We start from the raw sequence: 24,791 nt of genomic DNA on the forward strand, positions 1-24,791 counted from the left end.
TGAGAGAGGCCTGTAATTTTCATCATAGGTATACCTCAACTATGAGAGACAAAATGAATAAAAAAATCCAGAAAATCACATTGTAGGATACCACTGTATATTGGTATAGTATTTATTATTTAAAATAAAAAAAACTTTTTTGTTGCGTTCTCTGTTTTAGTCTTTTGTCATTCTTTTATTTAAATATTTCTTACATTAAAAAATTAATTTAATTTGTCAATTTTAGTAATTTTAGTACTTCAACTTCAGCTTATTTTATTTCAATTATTTTCCTATCGTATTTTTTTCATTCAATATGTATATTTATGCATTTTGTGTTTCAGCTTTATTTCAGTTAACAAACTATTTTTATGTTTTTTTTTTCTTTAAACAATAACAACACTGTTTTGGATTTGCTTAAACGAACTGAGTGCTTTATTCAGAGTGCAAAATCACATTATGTACTTCTACGTTCTACTAGGTGCTTGAGTATATATTTTTTAATGTCTATTTTGCTAATCAAGTTTGATTTTTTTTTTCTCCAATCTGTAAACAAGTGGAATGGGCATAGGACACAACAGATTCAGATGGCCAACACTTCAGCTGTTCTCTTGATTTCAGCTGCCAAATCAGCCAGCGCAATGAGTTCTGATATCAGCCCTGATGACTCCATCTCCCCTTTTCCAAGTAACCTCCATTTGTTCTTTAATTCCTCCTCCAGATTCACTTCATCAGCCAGCTTAGTACCATTTTTAGACCATGTTTACTTGAATATTGATATAGTTAGACTGTTCAGAGTGCAAAATCACATTATGTACTTCTACGTTCTACTAGGTGCTTGAGGATATATTTTTTAATGTCTATTTTGCTAATCAAGTTTGATTTTTTTTTCTCCAATCTGTAAACAAGTGGAATGGGCATAGGACACAACAGATTCAGATGGCCAACACTTCAGCTGTTCTCTTGATTTCAGCTGCCAAATCAGCCAGCGCAATGAGTTCTGATATCAGCCCTGATGACTCCATCTCCCCTTTTCCAAGTAACCTCCATTTGTTCTTTAATTCCTCCTCCAGATTCACTTCATCAGCCAGCTTAGTACCATTTTTAGACCATGTTTACTTGAATATTGATATAGTTAGACTGTTGTGATGGTGCTAAAAGGACTTGAATCCCACTGATGCTAGTGGTGTTTCGGTCATGACTGAATGATCACTGTTTTGGTGACTTATTGCTCTCCTTAAATACTGACTATAACAGGAAATAGCATTAGAGTGTGGGCTTTGAAGAAGCATATTTTATGGAACGCATAATAGATGTTCTTTCTTGCTGTGGTGTGTGGTGGACTTCAAAAATGAGGTAGCAAAGCCCCTTGGGGTTGTTTTAGTCCTATGCAAATGTTTTAGTCCTATGTTTTACTTCTATTTGTTGTTTACACAGTTTTACCATTTATCTTATGCTCAACAAGCAACAAATACTACAATATTTTTGAAGGTTTATATTAGCATAGTATTTTTAAAAACCAAATCTCATAAAAGTCTTATTGACTTTTGCCTTTTTAAATATGTTTTACATGTACATTTTGAGGCTGAAAGAGGCAAAAGAGACACTGGTGTTGCTTTTCAATGGAAAGTGTCAGAGTGCACAGACAACACACGGACTAATAAACACTGTCATGTTTTCTTGCATTCGGATGCCTAATGTTTGAGAATGCAATTGTAGGTGATTATACCAAATCAATTAGATGACAGGTATTTCAAAATTATTAAAATAACATTTGAGATGGTGTGTAATGAGATTGGTGTGCTGGTTAGTTCAGTTATCCAATCACATGATTTGTTGAGGCAAAGTCACATGACTTTTTGATGCTTATTTATGATGCAGATTTATTCCGTAAATGTGTTTCCATCATAATTTCATGTGCATAACTAAATTGAGCGCATCTAGGTGGATGGAAGCATAGCTGTATACTCATTTGTCATCGCTTCCTCAAAATGCTTCTGCATTCTTGCCTTTTTTGGCTAAAAATTCATTCATTCTGTGGTTTTTACAAAATAATTTTGGCAGCTGTGGTTGTAAAACTAATTTACAAACAAGAAAATTTGAATGTAAACCTGTAAATTTAACAATGCACACTGCTACTAAAATCAGTTTTGTACCTTTAACATGTACTGACAACCACCATAATAAAACAGATGGTAAACGAGAACGCCACGTGAAGAGTCAAAGTTCTTCACAAGTAGCTTTTCCACAAGCTGAAGTAGATTCTAATATACAGAAGGTGCACAGAGTCAATAACACAAACACAAAACACAATCATGGTAACACACATGACACTTAAGTGCAATAAACATTCATTAAATACAGAAGATGTAACATAAAACCCAAATATACATGTACAACTGATTACAAAAACTATTAAGAAACTTTATTCAAACAAAATACTTTCAAATGTGGAGTATCACAGGGAATTCTGGGAATATCAGTTTACAGTTTTTGAATTTAAATTATATGTTGATTTGTTCTTTTTTTACTTTTAAAAACTGTACATTTAACAGCATTTTACTGCAAAATTACATGAAACTTCTGGTTAGATCTTTTACCATTTTTCCCTGTATATAGTACTGGAACTTACCGTTAACCTATTAACAGTTTTTTGTTCTGTAGTGTTTTTATAATATTTTACATTTAAAATTACACTCATTTTTTACAGTGTATTTAAAACTATTTCTCATGCCTCTTTGTAGATCTGTAGATATAAACATTTTAAGAAAAAACTAAACTAAACAAATTTGAACATCTTTTTGCTGGACAGATTTAGAATATTTGAATCACTGGGTTGAATCACACACCTCACCATTAACTGATGGTGTTCTTTCTTATTCGACTGTGCGTGTTGCTGGATGGCTGGATCTGACCTCACAGATGTGGTAGGCTTAGTGTAATACGTGAATTGAGCTGTTTTGGGCCATTGTCTCATAGTGCTATAATGACCGTACGAATAGCTTAAAGAGCTCGGGTGCTACCCAGCCATGTGACATGTCACAGTCTAAGCATTTGCTCAAATCACCTCATTTTAATGCCTTTGGATGTGCCACATTAGGCTCACGGAAATCAGAGAGATAAACGTGTGAAAGATTATTCTGCTGAAGTGGGGTTGTTGCCCTCGACGCCCATTGACTGTCATCCTGTGACTTCTTGCTTTTTTTTTTTTTTCCCCCCCTGTAAACATTTCTCAGGAATAAAGACCCTCATAGCACTCTACGGATTTGGATGAAATCTGCTTTTTCACTTGCTTTTTATGTTATTGTTATGGTTTGCAGTCAGGTCTGATCTTATTAGAAGTGCATGAGCATGTCATGTGATAGATAGTACAGTGTTGTCCTACTTATTTCAATGCAAATGTGTCCCTTAATCTTTTATAGACATTTTATATCTTCACAGTCGCACTAACACAAAACCGATCATCAGTGCTGCTAAACAAACCGAGGTTTAACATGTTTCCATCTCCATGGAAACCATTCATTTAACAGTGGCGTCCATCCATTTTCACAGCTGGATATTTGTTGAGTCCATTCAGCTGAAGTGTCTCACTCTATGCCACTTGATACGCAACTAAGCAACCTGCCTGTTTGATTGTTTTGCTCAGTCCGTGCTGTTTGAGTATCTTAAGCCCTGTGTGCGATTATGATTCATTTATTATTCAGAATGTCAAACACAATAGCAATTATAAGTTAAACTTAGCCTGACCATCACTCATCTCTCACGCCACGATTTGTTTGATCTGGGAAAACCTTCATGATAGCTGTTTGCCAATGAGAAAGGTTCAGTGTCTGTGTAAAACTGTAAGGTTTTGTTTCACAGACAGTGATTCACGACTACTGAATAGTAAACTCATCCAGAGGACCACAGAGTGTACGACTTCTTCTGCCAGAGTTGGATTCCATGTCCTTTTTATTGCTTTAGGGAAACACTATTGGCTGTAAAATGTTTACGGTCATCCATTGCTCTGGCTGTAGATCAGGGATCCACTTCTCCTTTCTACTAACCCTTCAGCATAAAACAACATCTTCCACAGCATCTTACTTCAATTAAACCACTATTGAACTTCTATTGAACTGTCAGACTGGAAGAAACTGACCTCATGTCTCTCATGCCCCTCCTAAATACCACTAACGTAGTTTACTTTAGACATTTGATGAGAATTGCATTATATTGAGTTATATTATTGCTAATTTGATCAGGTCTAGTAGTAAAAATGTTAAAACCCACTATTGTCATGGTTTTTTAACTTATGTATCATGAAACGGTAAACTGTTTGTCCAGTCAAATCAATAATTATGCTTTTCCCATCTATCTCTGTGTATCTGTCCCTTCATGAAGACCCTACCTCTTTGGGGCTGGATGTTTTTCCATTAAAACTCCATGGTGAGTTTTTCCAATTCACTCCCAGCATGCTTTGTCCTCGCTTCAGCAAATGACTGCGTTCATTCCATCTTTCATTCGTTTCAAATAATTATTTTTTTTCGGCTTTAGTTTATTCTAGCACGCTGTGGGGAGAACCAAAGGATGTGCTTTTTATTGTTCCTTTTTTGTTCTGTTTCTGTATGTGGATTTGCTGTTTGGCTTTTGTGTATTTTTTTGTAATTGCTAACCTAATTTGTTTTAATTGAAAATGTTGCCTGTGCATAAAGGCCACTGTGAGAGGAACGTTAGTGAATTATAATATTTTGTTGGTCATAAGCACGTCTACGACATCAGCTTGGCATTTAAGTTAAGTTAGTCAGTGTCGTTGAATTCATGGGAGAGAGAAGAGAGTTTTTGTTATAGAGTTCATCGCAAAATATTGTGTTTTGCTACGTTAGAAAACATCAGAGCTCTGTTTGTCAGTCCATCCTGTGGTTTAAACGAACCTTCCCTTCAAAGTGATCGTTCCGTTCCTGCTCCGTTTTTTCCCAAACAGACGAAAGAGCTTGTTTATTCAAAAATGCTTTTGTGTTCACATTCATATTGTTGTCGTTATGATTTTATTGACTGGTGACATTTGGAATAAGGGTGAAAAAATTATTGGTGCGGCGCGCATCGCTCTGGCCAATGGTTGAGTCAGATGTGTGCAATGCGTTTGCAGTCATTCATCTCCTTCACCCTTTAATTTGATGTGACAGTTTTATTTGGACAGTGTATAATCATTGGCTTGAGTGTATATGGAGAAAAACAGAGATTTTTATTAGATGCAAACTCAGAAAGTTACTTTACTATCAAAAGGGGGGTGATTATTATTGAAGCAATGCATCATTTTGCTGCAAATATTAAATTATTTACAGGTAAGAATTAAAGCAGAGCAAAATTAAAGCAAAATGTTTTGTGTATATATGCAGCTTCAAAGATTGAACCTCAGCAAAATGGACTTCCCTGCATCCCTCATCACCACGCAATATGAATCACATGTGCTGCTGTCCTTCCTCTGGCTTGACTTTCAGCTTTTGTTGTGGTATCCTCACATACGTTTCAATTAGATCTTTTTCCTGCAGTGCTGTACTGTGATCTCAGAGGACGTATGCGTTTCAAAGCCTTATCATTAACATGATAAATCTTAATATTCCCCATAGCTTCCTCTTGACTGGGCTAGGCACATTAATGTGGGACACAACTGGAGCTCCGCATTTCATCAGAATCATATGATTGATTTAGATGTTGTATTAAATGTTAATTAGTTTTTCCTTTTAGAGAAGTGAACAGTGTGCTTAATATCACATGGAACTATTAAGTATCATCAAGTGTTCCAAAACAAAACACTCCCACGCAGGAAAAAGATGGAAAATTGCAGCTCAAATACAAATGGTGGATCATACGATTTTGTGATAACAGCTTATGAATTAAAGCAAATTTAATTTAATTAAACCAAAAGTCGACTGAAAAAGCGTACAAAATAATACTATAAAAATATGCTTTTTCAGTTACCTATTTTTCCTGTTAATTTACTGCATTTTCAAATAATCATGAATAAATAATCAGAAAAAAAGTATGATTTTAGGCAATTGACTTTTAATCATTCTTTAGGTGTATAAAAACAATAGATTTTAAATACTGCAGAAAATGCAGATGTTTTGGGATTATACATTATGCTATACATTTATTTCTGCATGGAGAAAATCATGTATTTTTACTTCCCGAACTAATTTGGTTTGCTCTGTTTTCAGGATAACAGAGAGATCTTGTGTAGTTCAGGAAAGGTTTTGATTGATGTAGGTTATGACAACTTAATTTCCCCCCCCCCCTGCTTTTATTTTTGAAAGTGTCCTCTACTCAGAAGAGCAGAGAACGAATAAGTACAACCATCACACACCTCAAAACTTGGTGGCTTGTAAATACCATAGACCGCTGCGCTCACACCTGGGGAACGCATATTTTCCGACAGCTCGCTAAGGAAAAGGGAAATCATGCCGAATCAGGCACCTTCCTCAACGATATCCCAATGAGCTGGAACACTGGAAATGGAGGGGAAAAGTTTCTGTTTATCTTTTAGCGTTTGATGCCGGCCTCCCAAATGGCTACCACAGTGTGTGTGTGGACCGTGGCCGTGTGCCCGAGCCGTGTCTGAGGAAAAGCTGCTGTGAGATAATAAATGTGACGTTGAGAGAAATGCCTGCATTCTGCACGACCCTTTCATGAGCGCTGTAACACAGACCCCGCTGGCTGATGTACAGCGACCATATGGTCAGCTTGTCACGGCAAGTCCCCTGATAAGTTCAAATGAGATCCGTGCTCCTTTTTGTTGTTTAAAGCCCGCCATTACATTGAAAACAAATGAGGGGCTGCTTCCCCCCTGATGGCGCCTCGTCTGTGGCCTGGACTGTAATGTGGCCGGGCTTTGATGGTGGACATCACAGATTGAATTATGCCCTTGAGGAAAAGCTATTAACTCACGTCAAGAGTCCTCATATGTTAAATTAAAAGTGGAAATGACATGCAAGGAGTCTTTTCAGTGAATTAGTTAGAGAGAGAGAGGAAAAACACTCTAGAAGCAGCAGAGGAAATGCCAATAGGGGGAAGACAAAATTGGCTTCTGTTTAGTAACGTCTGTCTTCCCTTCTCCTCCATCTCACTAAATATGTTTATGTTTCATAATTTATTGATTTTCGGATACATTTTTGTGTAAGCCGCTCCCCATGCCAATATTTATTTAGAATAATCCGTTCGCTCAAATGGCCCGCTGAATCACTGCAGCTTGAGTCATACTAGCCACTTTAAGTGAGACCCAGAGGAAAAGAGTGATTTCAAATACAGGCAAACCAACTCCAGCGGTCGCTTCAAGGAAATTCAGATGCAATGCAAGTGTAAAGTGCACTCAAATAAGAACATGTTGACCAAATCATCTGCTGACCAAAGCCTCTTCAAAGAGCTTTTACCATAGTTGGCCAGCTTTAGTCCCACCGCTAGGAGAGGAGCGCTCAAAGTAATGCCCAGCTTTTAACTCAGACTGGCTCTTTGCAGTGTTTTTCGTCTCATCATCATTACTGGCATAACATTATATACCTTTTAACGAATATTTCCAGATTTATTATGCAAAGCACTTTGAAACGGATACAATTTCCTCTCAGATTTGTGGCGGACAGTGTCAGCCTGTGATTTCAAAGGAATAAATGTTTAGTCACACTGAGTTTGATTTGGTTTTGTTATTAAGAACATCTGTGTACCCATCCTTCACAGTTTTCCTTCAAGAAAGTGCATCAGCTCCTCCAAACCTGAAAAAGCCAGCTCCTCACCTGCATCCCAGACTGGAAAACTGCTAAGCTCCTTCACTTTCCTCACTGCCTTGAACTCCATGGTGGAACAGGAAGGATTTAAATGCTTCTTTGAGCTACACTCCGTGTTTTTCTCTATGCTCCGCGATGGTCAGGGTAAAGGAAGCGGCATTTCTAAAGATCTGAGGTTATCAAAATGTCTGTTGTCTTCTCTCCTCGTTATCCCACTTGGGATTCCTGGTTTTATTAGAGGGAGAAAAAGAAAAACCGTGCACTTCACTGTGCTCTGCTCTTTAAATCCTGTGGCGGCTGAGTGTGTTTATTTAGTGCCATGTCCTCTGTTCTACACTGACAGACAGTGAGACGTTCACGGCTGCTCCGGCCAAGGTGATATACTGACAAACCGCTCGTATCTCCCCATCAGCGGCTCACACCGCTCAGATATTTAGTTATTCGCTCCACCTCCGTCCAACACCAATAAATATGTGCCAATATCTCTCCCTGCTTTTCTTTACTTTGTATTTTTTGTCTTTAGCCTTTCCTGACCAGCAATCCTCGCCTGGTGTCGGCTAAACAAAGATGTCAACATCACTCCTCATCCTGAGAGTAATTTACGACTTGATGACAGTTTTAAGGGAAGTGACGGAGTGAGAGTGCAGCTCAGCAACAGGTCACTCAACACCTATTAGTGTAATGCAAGGCTTGAAGAGTCCCGGTTCAAACACTGGACAATTCATCCACATTAACTCTCAGTCCAGACTCCACGGTCTGCGACAATTTCATTACAATCGGCAGTTTTGTTTTGCAGTTATCTTCTCTTTTAATGCATAATGACTAGGGCTTTCAATCGATTACATATTTGAATTGAATGAATTACATGCTGATGAATTAATAAAATTCATAGCAATTAATCACATATATCAGGGGTTGCAAACTAAAAGGCAGTGTCTGCGGTCCATGGAATGTTCTGGGATTAAATATTAACTTTAAAATTGAATTAAATTACATTAAATTGGAGATGTTCATCAGGTTATATTCATCATGCATGTACAGGTTATAACATTACCAATATTTTTTCCAGATAATATATTAATCATTTGATTTAGCTTTAGAACAATATAAATATTAGAAACTAAAGTATGGGGTTGGTATGATTTTTTTTTTTTCTCTTATGGTTATCTAGGCTGAATTTATTTGATCAAAAATACAGTAAAAAAAAAATTTAATATTGTGAAATATTACAATTTCAAATAATTAAAAGTGTTCTATTTAATAAATTCTTAATACATTTTGAAAGATGAAAATACTGAAAAGATGCAACATAGGATTGCTTCAGAAATCAGTACGTTGTTTTTCTTGCTGTTTTTCATCATCTTGTGCATTGAGTACTCCATATTTAGGATGCCGTGTCGAGTATTTCATCCATTCGGTTTCTCTTCTTTTCTCTTCATGTTTTTTGAATGCACAAATGTGTTCCGTGTGAATGGCCCATTTTGTGGAGTAAGTGTGGTTTGAGATGCAGCCGAGGTTTCACTCACTGCGGATGAGTAGCAAAAATCTTGTTGAATTGTTCTGATGTCAATTTTTTATATTGTAGAATTACATTTAGTTCAGTTTAGTAATTTAGTTATTAAATTGAAACTCGTAATAATTTGTTGCTCCCATTCACATCCATTTGTGTGTATTTGAGTGTGTATATCTGCATGGCTGATGGTATCTGAAGTGTGTTTCTGTGTGAAACGGCTAATAGTCAGTGTTTTGGGAGTCTCTTGTATGTTTGAGATATGGAGGGCAGGTTTTTACAGTGCGGGTTTGTGCGGGAGTCGGACAGTGACACCACATGGCTTCTGTTCTAGAATAAATTCCATATGTGAGTCCTTATCGCTCAGCTTATTTTTCTCCTTGGCTTTTTCAAAATCTTACTGACGTAAGGAATAATTCAATAGGTCCTTAATAATTTTTCTCAAATGCCAAGACTAAAATGATGCCTTCCAAAGAAGCTTAAAAGCTTCCATTTGAAGCAGCTATATAAACAAATGTCCACCATTATGTGGTATCTGTACAGACTCCTGGAGTGTATATGTATGTGTTAAGCTTTAACAACATCATTATATCCACTGGACAGAAATTTAAAACATCAGCTAGCGGTTTTCTGGTTTCGACAACTGAGATGAAATTTTGCTTGCTAAATGAAACTTAATGTGGTTATTTTGGCCAATACAAAGTGAAATAAGAATCCTGTCGAAAGCAACATTTTTAATAATATGCATTTTTTAAATTAATTTAAATACATTTAAACATAAATATTTTCTCATTAACATGTGTACACATAAACATATTGTAAACTGTGTCTTCCAGATTACACTTAAACATCTAAAAACAGTTGTAGTGAACTAATAAGCCAAATAAATGTTTGTTTTTTTTGTTTTTTTTTACTTGCATGAAGTATGAATGTGTATTATGTTTATTGTTTACAAGCCCAGTATTTTGTTTGTGGACGTGCATTTTTTGTTTGAAACTCTTGAGAGATTTCATTCATATGCAGGAAATTTTGTCTTGATTTTTTACATCCCAACTGTGTCTCTTTTCTTGTCAGTAATGTGGCTTTAATTTTCCTGTTTTACTCTGGATGCCAGTCACCAAAAGCAGACTTTCTTTCTTTCTCTCTTTCCTTCTTTCTTTTTTTTCTTTCTTTCTCACTCATTCTCTATATACTTATTGTCATTCGTGACCTCTTTTTTTTTTAATGTAGCAAATCCAAGCCACCTCCCCAGATCTCTCCCAGTAAGTCCAGCGGTGGGGAGTTCTGCGTGGCTGCAGTCTTCGCCTCCTCCCACTCTTGGTTCATCACCAACCCCAACATGAAGAGAGAGAAAGGTCTGACATTGCTTTATTTAGACATAATTTTTAAGCTTTAGTTTAATTAACTGGTTTGATTATTGGTGGGTAGAAAAAAATATTTATTTTTATTGTATTTTAGTTATTATATTATATTTTTATGTTCTATTAATTTATTATTTATTAGAAGCTCTGGTATCCTCTTTTCGTTTAATTCTTTTATCTCTGAAGTGGTACCAAATGGAACTGCAAAATCTATTCCACAAAATCCACAAAAAAATTGAGCTCATGTTAGAAACCAAAATCTTAATCTTCAATAACTTAGTCTTGACTTTTCTTCCCTGTTAGATCAGTCTCGCCAGGCTGTTGTTGAATCGCTGTACATCCTGAGTTGCTACGGAAACCTGGTGGAGCACGTGCTGGAGCCTCGTCCAATCAGCACGGCGCAAAAGATAGGCGATGACACGCCTCTGGAGTTGAACACCTGTCCGAGAGCCTGTTGGAATCTAGCCAGGTCTTGCCCCGAGGCTCTCAGCACCACACCTATTTACGTGCTTTTACACTTCACCTTCAGTCCGACATAAGCTCCTGACACGACCCACTGCAGTCATATCATTTACATAAAACAGCTTATATGGTGCCTTAATGAGGGCAAGCAAATGATTAACATCATGGCTTGTCACCGACCCAGACGCTGAGCTCAGTCATAATGCAATAATGCTTGTGACCAAGCGAAGAAAATGGAAACAGGCAGGGATTGCTCTCAGAATGGCTTTCTGATCTGATTGTACATATTAAATGATTGTATGTACTGAGCTGTATAGCTCGTGTGGCCCACATGAGACAGGAGAAATGGAAGGTCCACCGGACTGCGGAGAGTTTGAGTCCATTATAGCTCAGCTGGAGACTGTTATATACATCTGGCCCTTTGATATGCACTTCCTAAATTGATTTCTGTGTTTGTTTTGAGTAGGACACTGCAGTGGAATGAGCTACAACCACCTTTCAACAGCAGCCACCCCTTGGTGCTTGCCTCAGACTTTGTGCAGTACTATCAATACCTCCTGACTGGATGTAAGTATGTGTGTGTGTCTCACTGGAGATGTTTGTTTTTAACCCTTATTGGTGCACCACAACACTAGAAACATGAACGGTAAACTCCATCTCTCCTCTCTGCCTGTTCTTGAACGATTGCAGAGATAAATCCTTTCCATTTGACGTAGCAGTGGATGAAGCGTTTTTGTTTTCTCCTTTGGTGTTGTGAATCAGGCCTTTGTCACTCGCTAGTACATACATGCCCTGAAACTCATCATAACCAGTGCCAAATTAACCCAGCGTTCAGATTAAACCAATTAGTGTGGCTTTAAACTCATGTAATTTAATAACAATTGCATAGAGAGCACTTCGGGTTGACGTATGAAAGGCAAGAGAATGCAACTCGAGGGCAGAAGGCTCACGGATGACCACACATCTAATATATCTTGAATAAGTCAGCATTGTTGCGTTAGCTTGGATAATCATAAACATTAATGAGTAATTAGCTGTCTGGGTCCTTCAGGCCAGGCTTCACATTTCTTCTCTGCCACTAAAGCCCACGTGCTCAAGGCTAAACGGGTAGAATATTCTCTGGAAGTCGGTCTAATCACCATGCATGTGTCGGAGTGATGAAATAGCCATGCGTGAGCGGTCGTGGCAATGGCTCGGCATGGATGCGGTCCACCAGGGGGCAAAGAAAGGCATAATGAGCTTGTTCAGTGCATTAACGCTAATGTTGAATTAAAATAAGCCAGAGATCTTTGCCCTGTGAACTTCTATTACAGTTGAACCTCACCAACCTGATACTCAGGAGAGTATGTGCATATGCATGTGGACGTGTTTGTCCTGCGCCCCCAGCCCTCAGTGTGCCGGGCAACCCACGACGTGCCACATTTGATTGCTTGCTGCATTGTGTCGCACCACGAGCAGCAGCAACTGACGTATCCAGTGTGTGTTTTGTTTTGCAGTATTCTCCCCCCATTAGTATATATATATATATATGTGTGTGTGTGTGTGTGTCTATATGCATACATTTTTTGTCATCATTTTAGTTTCAGTCTGACTAAAATGGCATCTAATTTTAGTAAATGACATTTTTTGTTCAAAAGTGCAAAATATTCATATATTTTATGTATTAATTTAAATGTATTAACAGGACTATGACTATGATTGGGTTATTGACTATTATTGACCATGATTGGGTTATTTGAAACACTATTTTAAAACTCTTTTTAAATTTGTTTAATAACTTGCAATGTTATTTTTTTTTTGTCATGTTTTTGTTTTAATTTAAAGAATTATCATAGTGATGCACTTTCTTTTGTCTCTTTTCATTAACATTTACTCATCTGATTACAGCAGCCACTGACATATTCAAGACTACATTTTATGCGATGTTATTTTTTCTTGTCATCATTTTTGTATTGAAATCATTTTTTAATGATGTGCTTTTTTCTTCTTGTCTTCATTAATGTTGACAAAATCAAGAAACCTTTTATTACCAAATGTTTCAATGAATACATTTGCTAGATTGATCACTGAGGTCTTCTCAGCAAAGTAGTTATAGGCAGGAAGTGAACGCAACTTCTTTATGGATCGAACATAAAGCTGGGCGTTAATGTTATCATCAGGCTTTCGTTTTCTTTGTAATTACTTTGTTAAAGGCCACTCTGAAAGGGGAGAATACAAAGAAAGATGGCAGAAGAGAGCTGGAGATAGCAGAGGGGCATCAGTAGCAGACCGTTCCCAGGCTCAGCGGTCTCAGAAAGGGGCGGGGCGCGTGCCTTTACCCTCAAACTGTGAGGACTCGCAGCGAGGAGGGCTTTGTGATTGACAGCTCTGGTCTTGCTTCTAGATTGGATGACCTGGCTGATTAAAAATGCAGCATGTGGACGGTAGGGTCAGAGGAGCTGGAGCCTGCACGACTGGTGATAAAAGCAACCGTGGCGCCACTTCTTGGTCACTATCTCCACCTGTCCATCTGCCCAGCCTTTGGCAGCACTCTGGAAGGGGAGCATTACCCAGCCACTGCTGATGATACCCAGATGATGGGTAGATAACAAGGACACGCTGGCCCAGCGAAGCTCCTTTGGTCCAACTGACAGTGCTCAGGGAATCCTCAGCTTGCGACATTAGCTGTCGTTGAGCAGAGAGAGTGGCGGCTGTGTGTCTGAGAGCTCTCTAATGAATGAGCCCAGATTTCATAAGGAAAGGTGTGAGGGTTTCATTCATAGCTGCAGGAAGGTGCAGCCTGTGACCTTTACAACTTACACACTGCATTTATTAGGCATCTTTCATTGTATTGTTGGATCAAGCGAGCAGAATATACCCAAATGCATCTGTGATTCTATAGCTATATTCAGAGTATACTAAAATAAGTTATTTAAATTAGTCTGTTTTCTTTTTTTTTTTAAAGTGACAGAGTAGAAAATATAACGATAGTAATAGCAGAAACATCTGATGCAAGGGTTTATAAGTCCACAATTCTTCTTGCACTTTATTTAACTGAACATTTTAATGTATATAGAAAGTGGCCATATACAGTATTCATTTTTACCATGGACCAACCAATGAAAAAAATGCATAAAAATTAATGAAATAATTGATTAGTATTTATATAAATATTTATATTTTTACATATTTTATTAACATATTGGCTACTATATAAATATTACTATATGAATATGTATACATTACTATATAAATAAATAAATAAATATAATTTTAAATATACAGATTTGATTGTTTTTGGAATAAATAATACAATTAAAATGGATGAATTAATTCATTAATTGACTCTTTTAATTAATAAACAACTAAATTAATGTATTTGTTTGTTCGTAATATGGGGAAAAATAACAGCAGTAGCACAATTCTTCACACCTCTCGTTGATCATTTTTATGTGCATAAATAGTGGCCATACACATTCATTAAAATAAAAATTATTATGAATGAATTAATAAAAATGTATACATAACTAAATATCTAAATAATACATATTTACAAATGTACATATTTTTCACTTATTCACTTTTTTATATAATTATAGAAATAAATACTTATAAATATTTGTTTAATATATTGTTATAAGCACAATTGTAATTAGTATATTGGTTCATCTGTTTGTTTATGAAATCAATTCATTAAGTTGTTTAAAATGATAAGTGTTAATTTTTTCAAGGTAGAGTGAGGGACAATAACTACAGTAAAAGCAACAACATTAACAAAACCTAGTCTGGCTTCTTTTTCCAGGTGTCAATGCGTACACTGTTATGCACCTGAACAAACATTATTTAACTGAAAGCTCGTTTGTACATGTTTTGTGTGTTGGTGGCCAAAGCAAATTTGTAACCAGGCTGTGACTGTGATACTGTGGGTTTATGCGGTCATGGCCTGTTTCCTGTCCTTATTCTGTTGCTCACACTCTAACTCACAACAGATAAACTGCTCTTAACAGTCCAGGAGCCCTCGACCTCTTAAGCCCGGCCGTTATGAACCCACTGTAACCTGATCTACAGAGCCAGCTACTGTTCTTACGCTTCAATTATTTATTAGTCAACACTTATTGTCCCCCTGGGCTTTAGAAAGAGGGAAGGAGGAAGGCCAGAGCTTGATTGTGTTTAAGAGGTAACATTCTCTGGCTCTGCTCTGACCCATCAGAGGTCGGTAAGTTACTCTACGATTTATGTCCGCATAATGCAGCTTGCTGGGATAGCTCTGGCAGTGGCTAGTGTTACTGTGATTGAGTAGGATGGATAGCGAGCAGATTTCCCCTTCAAGTGGAGGTGTCGGTGTATCCGTTACTCACACAGTAGTGACTGCGGCATGAAGCTGGCAGGAACACCTCATCCTGTGTGTCTGAACACCTGGTGTGTGAGCACTTATGTCTGCGAGACAGATAGAGTGAAGAAGAGGCAACAAGAGCGACGGGCTCCTTGTGTCCTCCAGATGAGGGCTTGACATCTTTATTATTCACTGCTGTATTATGTACATTGGTAACAAAGGCATGTGTTTGCCTGGAGGTTGGAAGGGAAACCACTGATTGTGCACATTAGTCTGAATACTTGGCGCCTGCTTAGCGAAGCCTCCAAGTGCTCCTTCTGTCACTGCCCATGCTGTCTTTGCTGCTGAAAGCTCTGCACTCTTTTATATGTCCCGCTCTCACTCGCATACCAAAACATACTGTGAACATTTTTGTTGGCTTTCCACAGCCCAAAAATGTTAATTACTATGTAGGTGTTTTATTGGTGTTTTTATGCAAAGTGATGTACCATGCACTTCTTACAGAGACTTCATGGAAAGAGCTGAAGATTTTATAATTTACTGTTTACTCATTATTGTTAGCAAGGTGACCCATTATATTATAATATATCATATATCATATCATATTATATTATATTATATTGTAATAGAGTCTTTAAAGAAGTGCACTGCATTTTATTTTAATAAGTACTCTGTATTTTTATTTTATTTGAATAAAAAAAATATATATTTTTCGTACATAATTATTATTTTCTTTCTCTGTGCAGTGGCTCCTCCTGGCAGCCCTGGCCCCATTACCCGGCATGAGTCTTATGACAGTCTGGCATCCGATCACAGTGGCCAGGAGGACGAAGAATGGCTCTCACAGGTGAGTCAGAACTCTCAGCCTCCTCCCATGGCCTTCATCTCTGCCTTGGTTTAATATTAACCCTAATAAACAACACTCAAGCTACACACATCGTACATTTCAGTGAAACCGAGTTGTTGCTGGTATCAGTCATAAAAAATGTCTTGTTTCATTATCAGCTGTGCTCACCCAAAATGGATCTTATTGCATTATTTAATTTTTTCCAGTTTTTGTCATCCAAACTATTATGCATGATTGCCTGATTTATTAGAAAACACACTTTATTTATTTATTTATTTATGAAAGTAATTATTGATATTTTGACATTCATTTATCATTCATCTTTTTTTTAATTTTTTTTTTGTAATTTTAGTAATTTTATTTTGGGATTTTGTCATTTTAATTAGATTTGTTTTTCAAATTTTTATATTTTATTTCAATAAATGTAGTTTTAATAGTTTTAATTGATCAATAATGCCACTATTTATTTATTTAGACATGTACAGTGGGATCTAAATGTTTATGAACATTAGTAAAAATTGTTCTTGTTATTTTAAATTACAAATGGTATTATCAGCATAATGAAAAGTTTTAAGTGGAAAAAAACAAATAATATAAATTTCAGCATTTCCTAAATTATTCCGAATCTCAAAACTTTTATATATTTCCCATTTTTAAATTAGGTTCTTAATCCCAGATTTACAAAGTGGTCTCAGACCTTTGTACGTTTATGATGTAATACTCTAGTTACGCAGACGCAACAGGTACAGCATGTGTGTGGCAGTTTTTGTGTGGCCTGACTGACCCCAGCCAAAGCTCTTAAATCTTAAGGTTGTTAATGCATCAGCATTAGCAACAGCATACATCCCCATCACAACCCGCCTGCCTAGTGACACCATTAACACTTGCAGCGACAGCTATTGGCTAAACACAGCCTAAACCCTGTTGATGGCTCTATTTATCTGCTTTATATGCGATTGCAATTAGTCTGCTTGTCTGTTGTATGTTATGGCAACATAGCATAAAAAGCACAGTCCTCTGTGAGTGCTGTGGCAGCAGGCTGTGTGTAATAAGTGCTGTCCGTGAGAGGCGGCCGCAATATGGCGGGCTCAAGGCGAATTGTGGAGAGAGTGCAGAGGGGGGCAACATCTGGCCATGGCCCCCACGAAAGCAGAATAAAAGCCAGTGCCGCATCTGTTTCTCTCAGGGCTGTGCGACACCGTTGGTGTTAACTACAGAGAAAAAAAACACACACATACCGCTGGCCTCATTTACACAGATGTGACAGGAAGAGGACAGAAGAGTTGACCCCACACCATGCTCTTTCAGAAAAGATGGAGAAATGAAGAGGAGAGAGAGATGCTGGCTGGATGGACGGTCTTCTCCTCCACTCCTCCCTCTCTCTTGCTTCATGATGTTAGTGTCTTTCTGTGCCATGTTAATGCGGTCCACTGGGGAGGAAGAGAGGCGTCTGTCTAACCTCGCTTCCCCTCCCCAGATTTGATACTGTTGGTCAAAAACAGACACTTGCCCACATAAGTTTTTTTTTTTTAATTGAATGTTATTCTAAATATTAAATACTTTGTTATTAATTAGGCGTTTCAGCTTTTATAAAGTGTTTTTCTGTTAAGTTTCATGTATGAGATTTCGAAGATGTGCTAAGTGATAAGACAACAAAGTGGAACATCAGAAATTTATTTTTTATCACTTAATAATTTTAATAGTCATCAGAAATGTAGGAATTCAGATAATATATTATATTTTAAGAAAAATTAATAATAATAATACATGGACCCATTTTTTATAATTTTTTTATCATTTATTATTATTATTATTATTTTATTTTAATCATATATATCTACCAGTTGAGAACATTTGTTCTAATAAGAAAACAAATGTTTTGCATTGTGAATTGTGATTTTTTTAGGAATTCAGATAATATATTATATTTTAAGAAAAATTAATAATAATAATACATGGACCCATTTTTTATAATTTTTTTTATCATTTATTATTATTATTATTATTATTATTATTATTTTATTTTAATCATATATATCTACCAGTTGAGAACATTTGTTCTAATAAGAAAACAAATGTTTTGCATTGTGAATTGTGATTTTTTTTTTTTAAATTTTTTGCTGTTGATGTAACTGATGTTGTGTGAGTGGAGAAATGTAATAAAATAAAAATAAATAATAATAATAAATAGTGCTGTCAAACGATTAATCGCATCCAAAATAAACGTTTTTGTTTACATAATATATGTGTGTGTGTGCTGTGTATATTTATTGTGTCTATATAAATACATAAACATTCATGTATATATTTAAGAAAAATATGCTGTTTATATATTAAATATATTTATCTGTAATATAAATAATATACAATGCAAATATTTTCAAAATATATACTGTATGTGTGTGTATTCATATATACATAGTAAATATACACAGTACACACAGATATATTAAATAAACAAAAACTTTTATTTTGGATTCGATTAATCGTTTGATAGCACTAATAATAAATAATTACAAAAACCTGATGCATAGAATAAAGTCCTGTTTGATTCACCTGAATATTGTGCACTCAAAAATATATTACTTTGCTGAAGTTAATTGTTGCAAAAGCTGTTTAAGTGCTCATCTCTATTGATGTTATACTTTACAGGTGGAAATTGTGACCCACACAGGCCCTCACAGGAGACTCTGGATGGGCCCTCAGTTTCAGTTCAAGACCATCCATCCGTCGGGTCAGACCACTGTTATCTCCTCCAGTTCCTCTGTACTACAGTCACAGGGGCCCAGCGACACCCAGCAGCCTCTTCTTGATTTCGACACAGATGACCTGGACTTGCACAGCCTCAGGTGCCGACACTAAACACACATTCACACACAATGCTGCTCACATTACCAGCTGCCATCATCAACACCCAATTCACAATGTGACAGCGTAGACTCATGTTACTAACCACAGAAATTCACTAAATACACATACTGACCATCTCTAGCCAGCACTTGTACAGTACAAACACTGCTATCTCTCTGTCCATCTATCATTCATTTTATTGTTTCGTCTGTCTGTCTGTCTATTGTTCATTGTCTGTCTGTCTGTCGGTCATTCTGTCTGTCTGTCTGTCTATCTATTTATCTATCTATCTGTCTGTCTGTCTGTCTGTCATTTTATCTATCTGTCTATCTTTCTGTCTGCTGTTCTATCATTTTATCTTTCTATAATTTCATAATTTGGTGGTGTTTTTACAGCAATTATTGAGATATGTTTAATATTTAAATGCTGAATTAATTAATCAGCATACTATGTCATTAAATAGATTAAATTTGTTAGGTAATTAACTGAACCTCTTAATTCACACTTCACATTGCTAACTGTCGTCACTCACACTGTTGTGGCTAATGCTAGTGTAATGTGTAGGAGTCTAATTCACAATTTTTTAATATCGCTTGTCCTTATGTTGCAGAATCCAGCCGGTGCGTTCTGAACCCGTTAGCATGCCTGGCTCGTCTCTACCAGCTGCCATCATCAACACCCAATTCACAATGTGACAGCGTAGACTCATGTTACTAACCACAGAAATTCACTAAATACACATACTGACCATCTCTAGCCAGCACTTGTACAGTACAAACACTGCTATCTCTCTGTCCATCTATCATTCATTTTATTGTTTCGTCTGTCTGTCTGTCTATTGTTCATTGTCTGTCTGTCTGTCGGTCATTCTGTCTGTCTGTCTGTCTATCTATTTATCTATCTATCTGTCTGTCTGTCTGTCTGTCATTTTATCTATCTGTCTATCTTTCTGTCTGCTGTTCTATCATTTTATCTTTCTATAATTTCATAATTTGGTGGTGTTTTTACAGCAATTATTGAGATATGTTTAATATTTAAATGCTGAATTAATTAATCAGCATACTATGTCATTAAATAGATTAAATTTGTTAGGTAATTAACTGAACCTCTTAATTCACACTTCACATTGCTAACTGTCGTCACTCACACTGTTGTGGCTAATGCTAGTGTAATGTGTAGGAGTCTAATTCACAATTTTTTAATATCGCTTGTCCTTATGTTGCAGAATCCAGCCGGTGCGTTCTGAACCCGTTAGCATGCCTGGCTCGTCTCGCCTGGTGGCCGACCGTAGAGGCCAGTCTACAGTCATAGATACCGGCTCAGGTAAGACCACTGGCTGCTATTATGGTTTTTTTCAACATGATCTGAAGCATTTGGATTACAAAAAACAGTTACCAGTATGATGAATCTGCAAGAATCCTCTCTAGCTTGACTCAACTTTCTTTTCTGAGCATTAGAACACTTTATGCATTTTAACTTCATGGTATGTTACACAGAAACAGATACAACCTGGCTGAAAAACTATCAGCAGTCTACATTTGGTAAATAGGCTTATTGTGACCTTTGTGTTAGATTAGATGGATGTTGTTTGGAGGGATGTTGATTCCTTTTTTTTTTCATTCCTCCAATTGTCATGTTAAGATAATCCAATCAACAAAGATCTGGTCAGGCTTGTACTTTTAAAAGATTTCTCTCCATTTTGAAACTCCTTATGTGTAGACATATACAGTCTAAACAAAACAAGAGAGAAAATACATTTCAGAGAATTCAAGTACACTGCACTGTTTGCTCTTTTTCAGTCACAAAGTGATATTTTGCTGTGTATGCTTACACATATATGTGTGCGGCACAGTCTTTCATGTTTCATTGAAATCAAAGCACCACATTTGCGAAGCTCCGAAATGTGGTTTGTCAGTAGAAGGTAGGCCGTGTTGACTGTTGTGATGTTTAGTGCTTGGTCTGTAGACACACATTAGCTGCATCGCACTGTCAGGAGTTTTCATCTTTGAGATTGCACTGACTCTCTGCGGTGTCTTCAAACGGACCTGATGTTCCTTTGCATCTAGTGACTTCCTGTCAAGAAAACAGTCTCGTCATCATCTCACGTCGCCCCTCCTTTAAACCCTCACCTCGAAAAGAAAGAAAGTAACCATCTTTATCACACAGCTCCCCTCCCTCTCTTTCTCTCTTCTCTGGCCCGTCTGGAGGAGAGCTGCAGGAGTCGTCTTTATGGGCCGATGCTTATCAGTCTGTGTGTGATTGCTCAGCTCTCAGGGCTTCAAGCAGTGTGGCGCCTCCTCTTATCAGTGCTCATCGCTTTGTCTTTGTGCCTTCAAAAGACTGCACAGCCCTGTTTATCCCGCAGAGCGCAGACACACCTCCTCTACCGCAATGTCTCTCTCTAGTCCAGGCTGACCTGGAGGATCTGATGCTGTCCTGTAGGACACTGTCTCTGTCTTGTTTTCTGTTTAGGCTTGGTTTAGGCTGTCTCACCCATTTGCCCAGTTTATGTCTGCTTGCATTTTTGTGCGTTCTGTTCCAATACCTAGTGAGCCTATGTATACACTAAGTAGGCATTTTTTAAGGCAACTTTACTGCCTCAAGGCCAGCATTTATGTAAACGGTTATCTCAGATGCTCAAAATATTTTTTTCCCCCGAACTTAATGTGTTGACAAAAATGTTGAATAATTAATAATTATTTAATGAAGAAAATAAAGAATTAATAATTAAAATATTTACTTTTTTTATAATTTTTTATATTCATTTTATATTTTTATGTTGTATTTATAATAAAATAAAGTGTGTATTTTATTCATTTTTTATTTTTATTTATAACTAACTAAAGGGTGTTTTCTCAAGAACTTCATTTATTGACAAATTTGTAGAATAAAATAAAATGCATTAATTAAAATATTCTTATTTCATTTTTATTATTAAAACTTTTAGTCTGGAATAAACAAAATTGACAACATTTTTTTATTTTTACGTCTTGCAACACAGCACATACAATGTGCATAAAATATATACTTTTTTCTTTTTATAATAAAATAGTGTATTTTTGGCATTTTTATTTTATTACAAATAAAATAATTATATATAAAATATTTAAAAGGAAGGAAGAAAGAAAGGTGTTTTGGGGTTTTCTCCAGAACTTTGTCTCTTGACAAATTTGTAAAATAAAATAAATGCATTAATTAAAACTATTATAATATATGTCATATATTGTAAACTCTTTTTATAATAACGCATTTATACATTTTATTTAATTATAATTAAAATAAATAATAAGTCATTTTAAAAAAAGTCAACTTAATTATACCTTGTTCTGGCCACATTCTAAGTCAGCATTACATGTACCCTTTGTGGAGAAGTCAATCCCAGAATGCATTGCGACAGTCCTGGCTGTGCGCAATAGTGAGCCTATGTATACACTAAGTAGGCATTTTTTAAGGCAACTTTACTGCCTCAAGGCCAGCATTTATCATCTCAGATGCTCAAAATATTTTTTTCCCCCGAACTTAATGTGTTGACAAAAATGTTGAATAATTAATAATTATTTAATGAAGAAAATAAAGAATTAATAATTAAAATATTTACTTTTTTTATAATTTTTTATATTCATTTTATATTTTTATGTTGTATTTATAATAAAATAAAGTGTGTATTTTATTCATTTTTTATTTTTATTTATAACTAACTAAAGGGTGTTTTCTCAAGAACTTCATTTATTGACAAATTTGTAGAATAAAATAAAATGCATTAATTAAAATATTCTTATTTCATTTTTATTATTAAAACTTTTAGTCTGGAATAAACAAAATTGACAACATTTTTTTATTTTTACATCTTGCAACACAGCACATACAATGTGCATAAAATATATACTTTTTTCTTTTTATAATAAAATAGTGTATTTTTGGCATTTTTATTTTATTACAAATAAAATAATTATATATAAAATATTTAAAAGGAAGGAAGAAAGAAAGGTGTTTTGGGGTTTTCTCCAGAACTTTGTCTCTTGACAAATTTGTAAAATAAAATAAATGCATTAATTAAAACTATTATAATATATGTCATATATTGTAAACTCTTTTTATAATAACGCATTTATACATTTTATTTAATTATAATTAAAATAAATAATAAGTCATTTTAAAAAAAGTCAACTTAATTATACCTTGTTCTGGCCACATTCTAAGTCAGCATTACATGTACCCTTTGTGGAGAAGTCAATCCCAGAATGCATTGCGACAGTCCTGGCTGTGCGCAAGTGTTGATTTTCATAAAAAGTTTTAATTCATTAGATACTTGAAAGGTGTGATTAAATAATATTTTAAATATAATAATTAAATTAGTTGGAATATGCTGAATATGTAAATATACACAAATGATTGAATATGCTGTGTGTATTTGTGTATGCTTAAAGCTTTATTTGACCATATGTAGACAGCAAGGCAGCCCACTAGGTTTTGCAACAGATCTGTGGTCTTTACATTGTAAAGTAAGTGCTTCAGAAAGATCACATGAAGATATCAGAGCCTCCTGGCTGTTATATATTAATGTTACTGTGCTGTGTGTGTTCATGTGGTGTCCTTTGTGTTAGATACCACCCCTAAGGGAGCTGGCACCATGTGGCCATTTCTGCCGGATGTGTGTGCTGACACTAAACCCATCATAAGCAGCACCCGTCTGCTTGACACAGCGTATCAGGAAAAAGAAAGAATCTCACAGCCACTGTCTCAGCTTCCCAAAATCAATTGGACATGCAGTCAGCATTATCAATACTCCTATCTGGTCCCTGGAGCGTCACCCTGGCCCTTCTAGACTACACAGCGCATTGTGCGAGAGAAGACAGGAGGCGCTTTATCTATTTGAACCATGAAGCGAGCAGGAATACAAGTCTCTTTTGATTGTATTTTGTTATGACTCGGTAGCAGAAACACCCCGTCATTTGTTCGGTGAGAGCACTTTTCCTTCCTGGCCCGGTTGTTATGTGTGTGGCGAGGTGGGGTGGCAGGGGCCTGTCGGAGATCGGTAGATGAGCGGGCGAGAGTGCACGAAAGATGCTGGCGTGTTGTGAATTTGCTGTCACGTTCTGGAAGAAGCTTGACTGATAGCTGCAAGTGTGTCTTGTATTGTGTCAGGGGCGATGACGCGTGTTTTTGTTTGTGCTCATCTGTTGGAGTGTATATTGTTTTTATGGTGGGGTATTGATTTAAAGTGCTAAATATGAGTACAAATAACTGAAGTTACTGGTTGATCAGTAACTTTATTAGTAATTGCAATGTAACTACATGGTTTTAATTGAAAACGATATACCATGGTCTTCTAAAGAAATCATATGTCAAGAGTTAAGCATTATCATGCTTTTTCCTTAGTGTAGGATTTACCATTATGCTTGTATTTTAGATGCCTAAAAGGGTATTTTTTTTCCTCCAAAACAAATTAATTAATAAAAAAATTAAGATTTGACATTGAAGTAAAATATTTTATCTCAAATTTCCCTCCCCCCCCCCCCATTGGAACACAGAGGAAAATAGAGTAGAAAATAAATAAAATATTTAAATAATTAAATCAAGTTTATTAATATTAAATAATAATAATAATAAAAAAAAAATATATATACATATATAAACATTTAAAAAAACATAGTAAAAGATTTGATCTCAGATGCCCAAAGAGTCTTTTTACATAGAACACAGAAGAAAATAGAAT

General features: G+C 36.0%; 1 protein-coding gene across 1 annotated transcript in view; it reads left to right on the plus strand.

The window, feature by feature from the left end:
* The window catches only part of LOC107562951 (breast carcinoma-amplified sequence 3-like), a 93,819-nt gene extending 69,282 nt beyond the window's left edge, over positions 1 to 24,537 (plus strand). The window contains exons 15-21 of the mRNA XM_016247711.1: positions 10,474 to 10,598; positions 10,908 to 11,073; positions 11,533 to 11,633; positions 16,125 to 16,225; positions 18,878 to 19,074; positions 20,301 to 20,398; positions 23,680 to 24,537. Coding sequence (XP_016103197.1) covers positions 10,474 to 10,598; positions 10,908 to 11,073; positions 11,533 to 11,633; positions 16,125 to 16,225; positions 18,878 to 19,074; positions 20,301 to 20,398; positions 23,680 to 23,900 — 1,009 coding nt within the window. The 3' untranslated portion in view covers positions 23,901 to 24,537. The remainder of the gene's footprint in view (positions 1 to 10,473; positions 10,599 to 10,907; positions 11,074 to 11,532; positions 11,634 to 16,124; positions 16,226 to 18,877; positions 19,075 to 20,300; positions 20,399 to 23,679) is intronic.
* The last annotated feature ends 254 nt before the right edge of the window (positions 24,538 to 24,791 follow it).

The sequence above is a fragment of the Sinocyclocheilus grahami genome, unplaced genomic scaffold (assembly GCF_001515645.1).
Source record: "Sinocyclocheilus grahami isolate Dianchi unplaced genomic scaffold, SAMN03320097.WGS_v1.1 scaffold851.1, whole genome shotgun sequence".
NCBI classification, from domain to species: Eukaryota; Metazoa; Chordata; class Actinopteri; order Cypriniformes; family Cyprinidae; genus Sinocyclocheilus; species Sinocyclocheilus grahami.